The sequence below is a fragment of the Aphelocoma coerulescens genome, chromosome 9 (genome assembly GCF_041296385.1).
Source record: "Aphelocoma coerulescens isolate FSJ_1873_10779 chromosome 9, UR_Acoe_1.0, whole genome shotgun sequence".
NCBI lineage: Eukaryota > Metazoa > Chordata > Aves > Passeriformes > Corvidae > Aphelocoma > Aphelocoma coerulescens.
The window spans coordinates 1,462,151-1,475,808 of NC_091023.1; the positions used below are offsets into that span (position 1 = coordinate 1,462,151).

General features: G+C 44.9%; 1 protein-coding gene across 6 annotated transcripts in view; it reads left to right on the forward strand.

Annotated features, from left to right (window-relative positions):
• Positions 1 to 13,658, forward strand: part of STAG1 (STAG1 cohesin complex component) — a 175,646-nt gene that overhangs the window by 155,124 nt on the left and 6,864 nt on the right. For all 6 annotated transcript variants that reach the window (XM_069024276.1, XM_069024271.1, XM_069024272.1 and 3 more), the window contains 7 exons: positions 1,289 to 1,463; positions 2,217 to 2,356; positions 3,987 to 4,088; positions 5,568 to 5,716; positions 6,702 to 6,830; positions 10,192 to 10,397; positions 12,522 to 12,693. In XM_069024276.1, the coding sequence (XP_068880377.1) occupies positions 1,289 to 1,463; positions 2,217 to 2,356; positions 3,987 to 4,088; positions 5,568 to 5,716; positions 6,702 to 6,830; positions 10,192 to 10,397; positions 12,522 to 12,693 (1,073 nt within the window). The remainder of the gene's footprint in view (positions 1 to 1,288; positions 1,464 to 2,216; positions 2,357 to 3,986; positions 4,089 to 5,567; positions 5,717 to 6,701; positions 6,831 to 10,191; positions 10,398 to 12,521; positions 12,694 to 13,658) is intronic.

Sequence of the window (13,658 nt, forward strand, 5' to 3'; positions counted from 1 at the left end):
CTGGATTTTTTTGAGAATTATGTGCAGGTTGTATTGTCTCCCTAGCATACTTGATCCTTACTCCAGACATTCTTTCCAGACAAAGCTGATGTCCATATCAAAGGAAGGAGAAATGTATTAAGTATTTAGAGAAACAGGACTGAAACATTTCAACTTTTCCATGAGTGTTTGAGGGAAATAAATAATCCTTTGACTGAGTCCACTGCTGCCTTTATATTGGGCAGAACTCAGCACTGGCAGTGCATTACTCATCTGCTCCTTTTTGGAGGTCTGCATTAGGAAGAGCTTCAGTTCTCTTGAGTATCAAGGGAGTTTAGAGCAGGTGAGATCATCACTGGAATGAATCACAGCCTTTTGGATCAAGGGGAGAAAAATCCCAAATAGCAACATTTGTTCCCGAGGTCTCAGCAGAACACAGTTTACAATGATTTGCATCTGTTCTTGCCTGAGTGTAGCTCATTCAGATTTTATAACATACCCCAAGAAATAAGGGAGCCACTGGGAAGTTCAGCACGTAGAGATTTTATTTTGGAAGTTTGTAAAGTTTTCAGAACCTGAGGAAAAAATAGAGAAGCTATGATTAAAAAGGCCTCTGAAAGGTGCTGAATGTGATCAGATGCTGGCTGTGACACCCCAACAAAAGCCATTTGGGGGCAAAACAGTGTTATTGCCATGCAGGAATGAGCCCTTGGAAGAAAGGAAGGTAGTGACAACTGCCTTCTTTCCAGTCTCAGGTAATGAGGGTATGATAGTAATGAGCATAAGTAATGGACAGTTCTGCCCAGGTTGACTTTTTGTCTGGATTTGAAAGCTGTGCAGACAAACTTGGTTCTTTTTTTGCAAGAGTTGTTGATGAAATTCTGCAGGAATTTCCTTGCTGTAGCTGTTTGTCTGTATTTTTGGGGTCTGACAGTGACTCAGCTTGAATTTCCCCTCAGTATTGTTCATGTTTTCACTTGCTTGATTTTTGTTTATCAAAAGAGGTGTGTTCTCTTTACTACAAATTTGGCTGCAGGCCTTGGATCAGAGGTATATTTAGAGTTCTTTTCATATATGGATCATCCAGGACATGGAGAAGGTAATAACCACAGTTCCTGACCTAGGAACCAAAGGCACAGCATTCCAAATTGGAGGAAACCCTTATGGAATACTTTCCCCAGCACTCGAACAAGGGAGCAGTTTAAGGAGCTGTTTAAGAATGGCAGGGGATATCTGGAAATTTGATCAGTGGTATTTTATATTTTCCTTACTTGACTGTTCACTGCATTCATTCTCTTTTGCCTTTCAGGCTTTCATGCTGCTCTGTGATCTCCTGATGATTTTTAGTCACCAGCTGATGACAGGAGGTCGAGAAGGGCTCCAGCCTTTGGTGTTCAATCCAGACTCAGGCCTCCAGTCAGAACTGCTCAGTTTTGTGATGGACCATGTGTTTATTGACCAAGATGATGAAAATCAGAGCATGGGTATGTTTAGCTTTTTTTCATAACAGATGCAGAAGAAAGGAGAAAATAGAATTTTCTGATCAGTTTGTTCAGATGTTTCCAGAAGTATTCCTACTTTATTTTTGAAAGGTCTGTGCTCTGAAGTTTCTTACATAAGTTGTGGAATATGCTTTTATTATATGATAACTGTATTTAAGATTTTATCTATGTAGCTTATTTTTCATTCACAGAGTGAAGTCTTACATAGGGACTTAACACTTATGGCATTGCCATTCAATGTTAGTGCTCCTTACAACTGGATTTTACTTCCTGTTGTTCAGAGCCATTGATTGCACATCTGAAAATCCAAGGCATGCAGAATACTGGTGCTTCTAATTTTTCTTTTGTTAAATATTTATAGCTTAGTCATGTTAATGGAGCCTCTCTGAATGTCCTGCATTTGCAAAGTTAAGCAAGAGCATTCAGCAAGTGTTCACTGTGGCCTTTCACAGGGTTAAAGGAAATAAATGACTCAGTTCCATGTGGATTATACTCAGGATCTCCTCAGGACTATGGTCAGCAGCCTTGGTCAGTGGTGTGTCATGTTCCTAAACGTCCCTGGAAGTTTTGAAGTAGACAGGACTCAAGAATTATAACCTTTCATTTTAGCTTCTTCTCCAACAATCCTTCTTGCTCCATGTTCAAGAATTGATTTTTTTCTGAAAGCTCCCCTTTGATAACGTTGTTTTAGAACTTAACAGTTACTTACAGACATTCTGTTGTTGATGCTTTCAGAGGGAGATGAAGAAGATGAAGCCAACAAAATAGAAGCTTTACATAAGAGAAGAAACCTTCTGGCTGCCTTTAGCAAGCTGATAATTTATGACATTGTGGACATGCATGCAGCAGCAGATATCTTCAAACACTATATGAAGGTACAGCTCGTGCATCCTCCTGTCCTGACTGAGGCCAGTCTGCAGTGTCAGGGCCTCTCCTGCCATCCCTGCCAGGGCTGTGGTTACAGCCCAAACTCTCCTGAGAGCTTTTTCAGCTTTATTTGATCCTTTGTAGTACTTTCTCCTTTCTAAATGACGCCTGGCACTGAGCAGCAGCAAGCACTGACCTCACTCTCTTTGTAGCACATGTGCTTTATTTAAGGCAGCACCAAAAGCTGATCCTGAGGTGCTGAGTATTTCCAGAGAGGCTCCACTCCACAGAGAGTTTCTTACACTGCTCCTGAGATTCATTTCTAGAATCCCCAATAAATTACCTGTTCCATGTCATGTTCCACTGGCAATCTCCCAGGCTTGGTGCTTGCCATGGGGCAGCAGGGTTCTTGTGAGAGGAGATTGGTTCAAACAGGACAGCAGGAAAAAACAGCTCTGTGTGCTTGTGCTGTAGGTGGGGCTGTGGTAACTGAGTATCTCTCACCTCTCACTGCTTCCACAGAGCTTTTAGGCCCAGTGAAGGTCAGAAGGACCTCAGCTGCTGCTGCCCCTGTACATGGGAGTTTGCCTGCCAGAGCAGTCCTGCCACTGACCCCTCAGGTCCTGTCCCACCTGTCCCTGCAGGGGATTGGTCATCACAGAGGTGACAATCCAGGGGGAAGAACTGGCAGACAGAGCAGGGAGCAGGTCCTTTACTCTAGGCACTGTTTGAGATGTTGATGTGGAATGTAAAGGGTTTAACTTGGAATTCTGCTGGTGATCAGGCACACACAGCACAGTAAAGTCCCCAGGACACACTGTAGCCATCAGTCAGGGTTAGTCTTGCTTAGGGATTGTTTGCCAGAGTGGGAGTTTGAAACTGAAGCTGTCACCATCCAGGTGAGTTCCCTCCCTGCTGCTCTAGGTTGGGCTTCTCCTCTCCCCATGCCCCTCCTTCTGTTAAAACTGGGGGAGAGGGAGAGAAATTGTATTTAAACAATAAAGAAACAAAAGAAGGCAAAAGCAGTATTTTAGAGGGAATGAAAATAAGTGACTGCAAATGCAGCCTGAAAGAATACTGCTGGGGAAAAAAAATACTCTCAGCCTGGAATTTGTAATGATAATACAGCTTTTGTACCCAGATGGGCAGCACCATAGGCTGTGGCTTTCAGCAGCCATTCTGTTAACATAAAGAGAATCAGCACTTCATGCTGACTCATTCCTTACTCCACTTTCTGGCTTGAGTGAATCCCTTTCCCCTCAGTGTACAAGGAGCACACACCTCTGTGCTGGTGTTGTTCACACCTGCTTCTTGAAGGGGGTGTTGGATCAATGTCATGTTGTTGCTTAGAATTGGCAGCTATGGGTCACTTTCATCAAGGGTTTGGGGCAGGAAATCTTCTTTTGTTTGGTTTTCAACATATTTGTTACAAAAGATAATAAATACAGAAGTTCCCTACCTTATCACAGGGTTCAGTTTAAATTTTGATACTGAAACATTGCCCCCCACTCGCACCAGAAGTCTGGATTTGAGCAATTGCTGCCTTTTCAAATCAAGAATTACAAGTAATCTTTCTCTTGGGAAAGCTGTAAGAAAGAGGTTTGATTTAAAGGGGTTTTTTTTTCACTTTTTTTTTAGTACTACAATGACTATGGAGATATCATTAAGGAAACCCTGAGCAAAACCAGGCAAATTGATAAAATCCAGTGTGCAAAGACACTCATTCTCAGTTTGCAACAGGTAAGAGCATTGATTTTTCTGTCAGAAATGCCTCACTGTAAAAAGCCCTGGCCAGGATTTCCTCTGGTGCCCTTTACACGGAGGCAGAAATGCTGCACTTCCTTAGGACATTATCTTCATTTTCCTGCTCCCCAGTTCAGGCTGTCACTGCTCCTTTGTCTCCATAATCTCTGTCTCCACAGGCCCACACTGGCAGGGGTTGGGCAGGTAAAAATGGAAGGGAGGGAGGGAAGAGCCTTGGAGGCAGTTTGGTCCAAGCCAATTGGTGGCATTTGTTTATTGATCCTGAGTCAACAAGAAGAATTAGGATGCCTTTTTCTTCCTAGCTGAAGTAATGCATCTTCTTTATACTTTGTCTAAACACTGACGAATTTTTCAAATTTCAAGCTAATTAAGTCTTCCAATACTGTTAGATATGTTTTCCCCTGAAAAATTTGCTTTACATCAACTGTAAATTACTGCCTGGTGATGAAATCCATCAGCCAACAGCACAAAGTGCACTAAATACCACTTAGGCCCTTGAAGTACCAGCTATAGCCATTGCACAGAGAAATCACTTCTATGGATTAGATGCTCTCAGATGAGCTGGGCCTCCCAAAATTCGTTCCTAAGGGATTTCCTGTAGCAATCTGGAAGCTGAGAGGTATCTGTGCAAACCTGAGAAAAACAGATGTACTTCCAGAAGAATCAGGAGTGTCAAAGCAGCCCCTGTCTGTAAAACTTGGAGAGGAGGAAGCAGGTGCCACAGATCAGTCAGGCTGACAAAATTCCATGAAAAAAATAATGAGAGGAGCTCTTTGCAAGTGCCTCGGTGATAGGTAGCAGCCAGTGTGGATTTGCCAAGGAGGAATCCTGTCAAATTAAGCTGCTGTCATTAATTATATGGTAACAGAGCCTGTGGAGATGAGAGAAGCAGTCGCTGTAATGCAGCCTGATTTAATTTTGTCACTGGCACTGACTGCCAGGATACTCTCAGCAACCAGTGAGGGATATGGGGTGTAAATGGCAGTGCCAGGAGAGGTGGAACTGGCTGGAAAAGCACTGAGCCCTTCAATACTGTGCTGAGAGGGCCTTAGGGGCAGCAGTGCTGGGCAAACAGGCACTGAGACTACAGTGGAGGAGCTGCAATTTTGCTGCTGGAATTCAAAGCACCACCTGATCTGATGGGTGATGGAGGTGCTTTGAGAACAGCACGAGAATGCAGGACCTGCTGGGTGGGCTGGGAGAACAACAGGTGGAATTCAGGGAAGGTGGGTGCAGAATTCCACCAAAATAACTCCACACAAGTCCTAGGTGGGGGACAGCTGGCAAACAGCAGTGGGACAGAAGAAATTCTGGCAAGTGACAGGGACTCAGTTATGGCTCCGTGCAAAAAGTCATCGCAAAGGCCACCCTCAGATGGAGCAGGTTTAGAAACCAAGTTTTTCTCAATAGAAGTGTTTCCCAGCTCACAGATGTGAACCTCTGAACTCTCTGCAGCTGTTCAATGAGCTTGTTCAGGAGCAAGGTCCCAACCTGGACAGGACATCTGCCCACGTCAGTGGCATTAAGGAGCTGGCCCGGCGGTTCGCCCTCACTTTTGGCTTGGATCAGATCAAGACAAGAGAGGCTGTGGCCACACTACACAAGTGAGTGGTGGTAAATAAACCAGATTTTTATATTACTTCAGATTAAAACTCTTGTTCAGCATTCCCTTTCTAAAGGTACATAATCTCAACAGGCCATGGAATAATTATATATTCTTTTCTAGTGTAAATGGAGGGGTCTACATGTATGTAGGCAGAAAGGAAACAAACTGGCTGCTACCTAGTTATTTCTTGGAATTTATTGGCATGGCTATGTTTGTTTATCTCAGGTAAAGCTTTTGTGGGTTCTGTCTAACAACTGAGGATGGTTCTTTGTTTCACACCACTGTGGATTTGGGAGGAACCAAAGGCTTTTATAAAAAGATACTCCAAAAATATTTTGGAAATCTTCTAAAGTGGGCTGGAACTTTTTATGCAACTGCTGCATAGAACAGTGTAGAAAGGTTCTGCTAAATTTAAATTATGACTTTGCCATGCCATAAAAAAGTTCAAGTGCTAAGGTTTGCTGTCTCAGAGACTCGGTCCTGGAGACCAAGACCAGCAAGGCTCGCTCAGGATGCACTGGGCACTGACCCCAGGCAGGCAGGAGCCAGGGGACACTCTTGCCTTGCCTTGCTGGGTGAGGGAGGGGAGAGTGTTCTCTTTAGCCACAGATGGCAAAGCAGAACTGAGTGTGTCCCTGCTCTGGCTGCAGAGGTTGGCTCCTCTTCGGTCTGACAAATTCCATGGAGCTCCTGCCCCAGGGGCTGCACCTGCTCAGTGCCCACACTGGGCCAGTTGCTTCTTACAGGGACTAGCCACGTGCTGATCTGCAGGGGGCCTCTCAAATCCAAGGGAACTCTACATTCCCCTTTGTCCAAGAGCAGCTGTTTGCTAGTAATGGGGAAAGACATCATGGTGGGATCTGAGCATACAAACAATTTCATCACAGCTCAGATCTGGGGCAACTTGTTTGATTTTTGGGGTGGGTTTTGTTGTTTTTCTTTTGTTGCAAATGTCTGAACACTTTAATATTTTTGTACTGTAGAGATGGCATAGAATTTGCCTTCAAATACCAGAATCAGAAAGGACAAGACTATCCACCTCCTAACCTTGCTTTCCTCGAAGTGCTTAGTGAATTTTCTTCCAAGCTCCTGCGACAGGACAAGAAGACTGTGTAAGTGATGCTCTGTGTTCTTCCCTGGGCTCTACTAATCCCTGCAGTGTGGGTTTCAGCTCTCTCCTTGGAGGTTTCTGCAGTCTAGCAGGGGCTGCAGAAAGTCCCTCTGAGGCATTTCACATACACACTTACTCATCCTTTTATGTTTTAAAGTAATTTAAAAAATGAGAAAAGGAAAATCAGACCCACTAACGAGGTGAGTTTGAGACCTTCCAGAATAATGTTGTTTAAAACTGCCCGTGGGGTATTGAAAATAAAACGTGTGTTTTTAGGCTAGAAGAAATGAAACATTAGCAGTGCAGGGCATTGACAGGCTGTCACCACTGCAGTAACAGCTGTTTCTGTCCTATATTTACATAAATTGTAAACCTATATTTGTTGTTTCTTTCAATGTATTGGAAGAGGACTCCAGTCAAACGTCAGCCAAGCACTGTGTGCCCAGTGTGGAACTGAATTCACTGAATAACTTATGACCAGTTAAAAAGTGCAGTTGCCAGATCTGCTGGTTTATGGTTATAGATGTCTTTCCAGTCAACTCTGTGACCACAATGAGTGTTAGTCAGAAAGATCAACTGGAATGACCTCAACTGACTCTTCCTGTCAGACCTTGCTGTGAGGGTTTGACAGATGTTTTCCTGTGAAGACATTGCTTTTAAAGGACTTTTCTATTAGGGCTAACAACTATGAACATGACAGCTTTATCTGTGTAATAAGAAATGCAGCTTGGTTAACTCTGTATAATTTTTAATGTGTACACACTTGAACCAATTTCACTTTTTTATTGTAGCAATAATTTCTCAATTCAGCAAACACTGAGGACAAATAGTTAAACGAGCTGGGGAATGGAATGATCCAGTTGGGCTGTCTTGGCACTCTGTTTGTGCATCTGCTCTTCATTGTTATATCCTGGAATCTTGTCAGCCTCTATCCTGTTCTTCAGGACAGGACTTAAGGATAACAGGATTTTATGGCTTGTCTTCCTAGCTGAACTGTAGATTCTCCTGCATGGTGGTCTAGGTGCCACTGGCCTGTTTCCTGTTGAATTTAGTGATGCTTAGCCTTTCTGTAGAGTCATCCCTTCCACAAGTTCCAGTGTCTGACATTTAAAGTTACATCACGCTGTCCCTGCCAGCTTCTGTTAACCTGAGCCTCTGAGTGAAATTCAGTTCTTTGGGACATTTTGTTCCTTCACCTTCCATGCTGCCATTTAAATTCTTTCTCAAAGGTTCCCCTGCCCCACATACACAACCAGTGGCTGCTCCTGCAGGCCTGTAAGGATTGCTGTGGTAGAATATCTGTACCTGAGCTATTGACCTCAGCTGAATCCGAAGATCATGAAAAGAAATAGGTCTGTTGGGCCTGATTTATCTGATCTGTGCCAGACTGCTGTGTTGGGATGAGTTCAGCCCTGCCCCAGACCCCACAGGCTGTAGTGACCACGAGGAGGGTCAGCACAACTTGCTGACACATAAGGATTCTCTGGAGGTGGCTCCACTTCTGCCCAGAGTGCTCCACTGGCAGGACAGAACTGGGATGCTGGATTTGCCCTTCTCTGTAGCTCCTCCAATCCACAGGGACCTCTCCCCCTCCATAGGAGCTGCCTGTGTGCAGGAAGGTCCATGACCACCATCTGCTGGAGAAGCCCCATGTTCAGGATCACTTCCCTCCCTCCCTGCCCAGGGGCCCTCCCCAAACTCAGCAATGGACTCTTGTGTGCAGCCAGCAGTGCTCTGGAGCCCTCACAGTCTCAGGAGCACGTGGCTGCCTGGCTGCCCAGGTTCTCCAGCTTGGCTTCCCTGCCTCAACCCCCAAACCATCCACCTGAGAGCCTGCAGGTGTCAGGGCCTTGCTCCAGAACACCCTCCCCAGCAGGGTCCAGCACACGCTGCTGTTCCACAGGGCTCTTGCTTCCTTCTGCTGGGATCCTGGCTTTTTTCTCTGGGGTGAGAAAAGGGAGAAGCTTCCAGTTTGGGAGTGAAGCAGCAACACTGCTTTAATTTCGTTTTCCTAGCCTGTTAATGGGGCTGCTCATTTTATGAGTAACCTTCAGCACTGGTGATAGCCACTTACGGATTTATTCAAATCTATGGATTTCATATAAAATTGTTCATGTAAGGTGCCAGACTCATACAGCTGGAGAAAAAAAATTGTACTAACACTCTGTTACAAACCCACAAGGCAGATAGAGGCAGAGAAATCCTGAGGAGCTGATGTAGGACAGAATAGAGGTGATCGTCCTTGGAGGCACCTATTTCCATTTATTTCTCTCAAAGACACTGCTGGCTTAGACTGGACACTGGCTGTCAGATGAGGCAGAGGCTCAGCATGGTGTTCTCACTTCAGGAAATTCAGAGTTGATAAGAACTGTCAGTGTGAAGCTCCCCCAAAATGCTGAGCAAAAGATGTCTCAATTTTGGCATCCGGGCAATAAAGAGCTCCCAGGTGATGTCATTTTCTTCCTTCACAATTTGGCTATAAACATGCAATCTGGTTCTATAAATACAAACTGGAGGCATAAAAACTTCTTACTTTCCAAGACTCTTCTGCAGGTAGATTCTCTAAAGCCATGAAGCACTCAGGTGACACAGTTGGGTACTGTAAAATAGAGAATACACCAAGAATTTCCCATTAGTGCCATCTTTGGGAGTTAGTATACACATGAAAAGGGGAAGGAGGAAGCATTCACAATATTCAGTAAAACAATAGACAGGAACCTGCTGTTTCTTGAACAAAGTTATGCCATTCATTGACTCAAAAAACTGATGAGATTGTAACCCTGGCATGAGCAGTGTGGCTCTGGGCCTGTTCTGGAGCTGGGCTGTGTAACAGCTCCGAGCTTCCATGAGCTGACAGGGGAAATGCCTTTCCATGTGGAATGTGTGGAGTTGACTTCCAGTGCTGGCAACGTGGTATTAAAGGAAATTGTGACTGAGGGGTGCAGGAAGTGATGCTGAAGTACCTGAGTTCTCTTACCAAACTTCTGAATGTTTGGCTCTGCAGCCTGAAACTCATTAGAATCACATTTATGTAGATTTGCATGTTCATTTTCGAGATTACTTCTAATTCCTTAGTTAAATAATCAATGGAAAAAGAAAACAGTTCCTGTGCCCTCCAGAGCAGGAGGGAGTTGTTGGTTCTTCCTTTGAGCTAACACATGTGCACTGCACTTCTCATGGCACTGGACCAGGTCTTCAGATTTTTTAATGGAAAAACAAATGCTTGCATTTGACTCACCCGTCCCTCGTGTTCCAGGATGCCAAAGGACATCATCCTGCATCCTCACAGCACCGGCTCCGACACAGTGGCCACATCCAGGTGGCTGTAGGGACTGCACCTCTGTACCCCCTGTCTTTTCCAGGCACACCTACTTGGAGAAGTTCCTGACAGAGCAGATGATGGAGAGGAGAGAGGACGTTTGGCTGCCGCTGATCTCGTACCGGAACTCGCTGGTGACGGGCGGCGAGGACGACAGGATGTCCGTCAACAGCGGCAGCAGCAGCAGCAAGGCCTCCTCCGTCAGGAACAAGAAGGGCCGACCCCCTCTCCACAAAAAGAGAGTGGAAGGTTGGTGTGGGCACAGGGCTTTGGTGTTCTGGACACTCAGGAGAGGGGGGGTTTAGCAGCTCATGCAGGAATGTGGGATACGTTCTGGATGTGGGAGAACCAAAGCATCTGTTCTGCAGGTTCTGTGAGGCCTGGGCGTGTCTTTAGAGGAAACACCACCACAACCCGCTGTTCTTGTTTGTCTTGACCAAAATTGGCAATCAGAACTGTTAAAAGGTCTTACTGCTGCTGGAAGAGGCATTTGTGGAGTTACCTGCTCTTTCTCACTGCTGGGTTTCTGCCTGTGCTTCCCTCTGGGCAGTTGTTAATTCTCAGGGGTTTGGAGCAGATTCCAGGCAGAAATTCTGATAACAGATCTCTGTTGTTGCAGGCCCACTGGGGAACACTAAAAAGACACCATTTTTGTTTAAAATAGTTCTGGTATCTGGTGTTGTCTGAGTTTACTCTTTCTGGGACCTCAGATGTGTTCATCAGGAATCTGGCTGTGATAGCAAATTTCTTACAAGGCTGTATCTGTTCCTGGTCAGCCTGTGTGATGAAGTGGAGACTTTTGTTTGCAGGTCCACTATAGAGTAGGTGTGAGTGGGATCTTAAACTTCAGGGGTTTTTCCAAGGTCAGTATCCATGACAGTAACCCCTCAGTAAGGAATCTAGTGCCAATTTCCCTGAATATACAGCAATTTCACAAAATACTCCTCAAAAGTTTGCCCATACAGCCAGGTCCATTCTCCACTGCACCAAATCCTTTGGTTTCTCACAGCCAGCCTCAAGTGTAGGTATATAAAATACTGGCTTCTTTCTTCAGGCACTGTTTTTCTTCTTTCAGGATGCCAAGACTTTCAGAGTTCAGCTACTGAGGTTTTCTTCTTCCCTCTTGTTGCCATTTTTATTCTGTCCTACTGTATTTTACCAATATCCTTTTTGTTTTACCCTGGGAAGTGTAGAACCATCTTTGCTTCCTGGTAAGGCAAATCTCAGGCTTAAGATGTAATTTTTAGCCTTTGTTTACCTCATACTCTTTTGTGTCACCCTCTTTCAGCGATCACTGGAAGGGGGAATTGATTTCCAACACTTTCCATTTGAGAATCTCCTTTTTTTTGTTTATTTAATTTCCACTCTAAAGGATGTAGAACAGGAGAAAGGTCACTGCAGAAATTACTGTGGCATCAAAGAGCCACATCCAGTCCCCTCTGGTTCCTTTCTCACCTCAATCCAGCACAGACTGGCTTGGAGAACATTCCCTGTTGCTTCTGAGAGGAAATGTGCTCTGTGGCATTTCTTCACAATGCCTTAAGGAAGTCGACAGGTTTTTAAAAAGTAATTCCTAACATAAAAATTATTCAAAGGTAAATTTGAGAATAAATAGGCAGCTTTTTAGACAACATTTATGCCTAAAGGTAAATGCCTAAAAGGCAAAGGAAGAATGAACAGATCCATGGCAATCCCCATCTACTTTCTCACCACACATTTCCTGTTAGTAAATCTGTGGTCTTGTCATCTCTGTTGTCATCTCCTGTCTTTCACTCCAGCAACTGAATTTTTTTTCTACATGTTTCTGGCTGCACACTTCCTGCTCTAACCCATTCTCAAGTCCTCCCTCTTCCCTCCTCTTTGCTTGAGCAAAGCTTCCCAACATAAGCACAGGATCCCACCTAGACCTTCAGTCATCTTTACATTATTATCACTGAGTGAAGTGTCCCCTCCCTGCTCCACTCCAGTGGTTCTGACAGGTCTAAACATCTGGACTGACTGGATTTGGGGTTTGTGCTCCACCTGCTCTTAGTGTGTGGCTGTATCTTGGTTGCTGTAGGTGCATGAGATTAACAGTTTCAGATTGTCAACCCAGGAACTGGGAATTACCTTGTTTATGTTGGAGATACCCAGCAGCTGAGGCTGTGCTGCAGTATGACTTTGTTTGCAGTGGGGTTTGTGTTTGTTCACTTGAAATTGTTGTTGTTGCTGGAAATAGCTGGTAGCAACACTTAAAAGAACAGAATCTAAAAGTAGAGCTGAAAATCTTCTCACTCCAAGCATTTATCCAGGTGGTCCCTTAGTGCACACCTGTTTGAATGCTGCCCTGCATGTGGTCAGAAATTAGCAGTGATTTCAGTGTTCTCTCTCTAGATGAGAGCCTGGAAGGCTCCTGGCTGAACAGGAATGAGAACATCCATACTCCAGGGACACTGCAGACACCTCAGCTCACCTCCACTGTCCTGAGAGAGAACACCAGACAAATGGGAGAGCAGATCCAGGAGCATGAGTCGGAGCAGGGATCTGAACAGGATTTTTTACACAAGTAAGTGTTGGAATTTCAGCATCAAATACAGTCAGCCAGGCAAAGGAATTGCCTGTGGTTTATACTGATATTCTTAGCCTGTGGCTCCAGAGATGCAGTGTTGATTTGCAAAGCCACCTGGAAATGCCTTGACTATAGCTCAGCAATACTTGGATTATCTTTAGGTCCCAGGAAAAATACATTGTAATGAAATAATAGTAGAAATTCCTTATGTTAAAACTATCTCATAGCATAGCCATGCAGTTCTGGTTAAATCCTCCTGGTGCTTGTGTCCAGTCTGGGTGGAACTGTTTCTTTAGAAGACCTGTAGATACTCTCTTTTCTTTCCCCTTGCCCCATGTCAGAGTTAAGGTTCTGCAGACACCCTGATTGATTTTTTTCTGAATTAACTCTGCAATCCCATTCCAGCTGCTGAGCTAGTAGTTCCTGATTTGGGGTAATTTTCCGAAATGATTTTTTTTTTTGTCCCTTTGCTCCCATTTTATCACCTCCATTTAGAGGGAAAAGGTTGGTTATTTTCTGTCAGTGGTTGCATGGCCGTGGGTGCTGCCAGGATGCAGCAGGTAGGCATGGGCTGGGTGCTGGGCACAGCAGCACAGCCCAGGCAGGCCCAGGTCACACCTTCCCAGAGCATCTTTCCTCCTTTGCCCCATGGCTGCAGAGGGCTGCACTCAAGGCTCCTACTTGCCTTTCTGAGGGATTTACCTCCCATCTCCTACCTCCCCAGCTGTGGCCATAACTTCCAGGTGATGAGGAAGATGTTGAGGCTTTCAGTTTCTCCTTAAGAATTTTCTACTCTGCAGTAAAACCAGACTAAACTTGCTGGAGCAGAACTTCTTTCAGTCCCTCTCTGATCTCACCATTGGCCCAGCTGAGTCTCTGTGACCATTCCATTACTCTGGAAGTGGGACAGCTTCCCAGTGCTGTGGTCTCTTCCCAAGCCTGATGAGCAGGTGTTGCCTTAA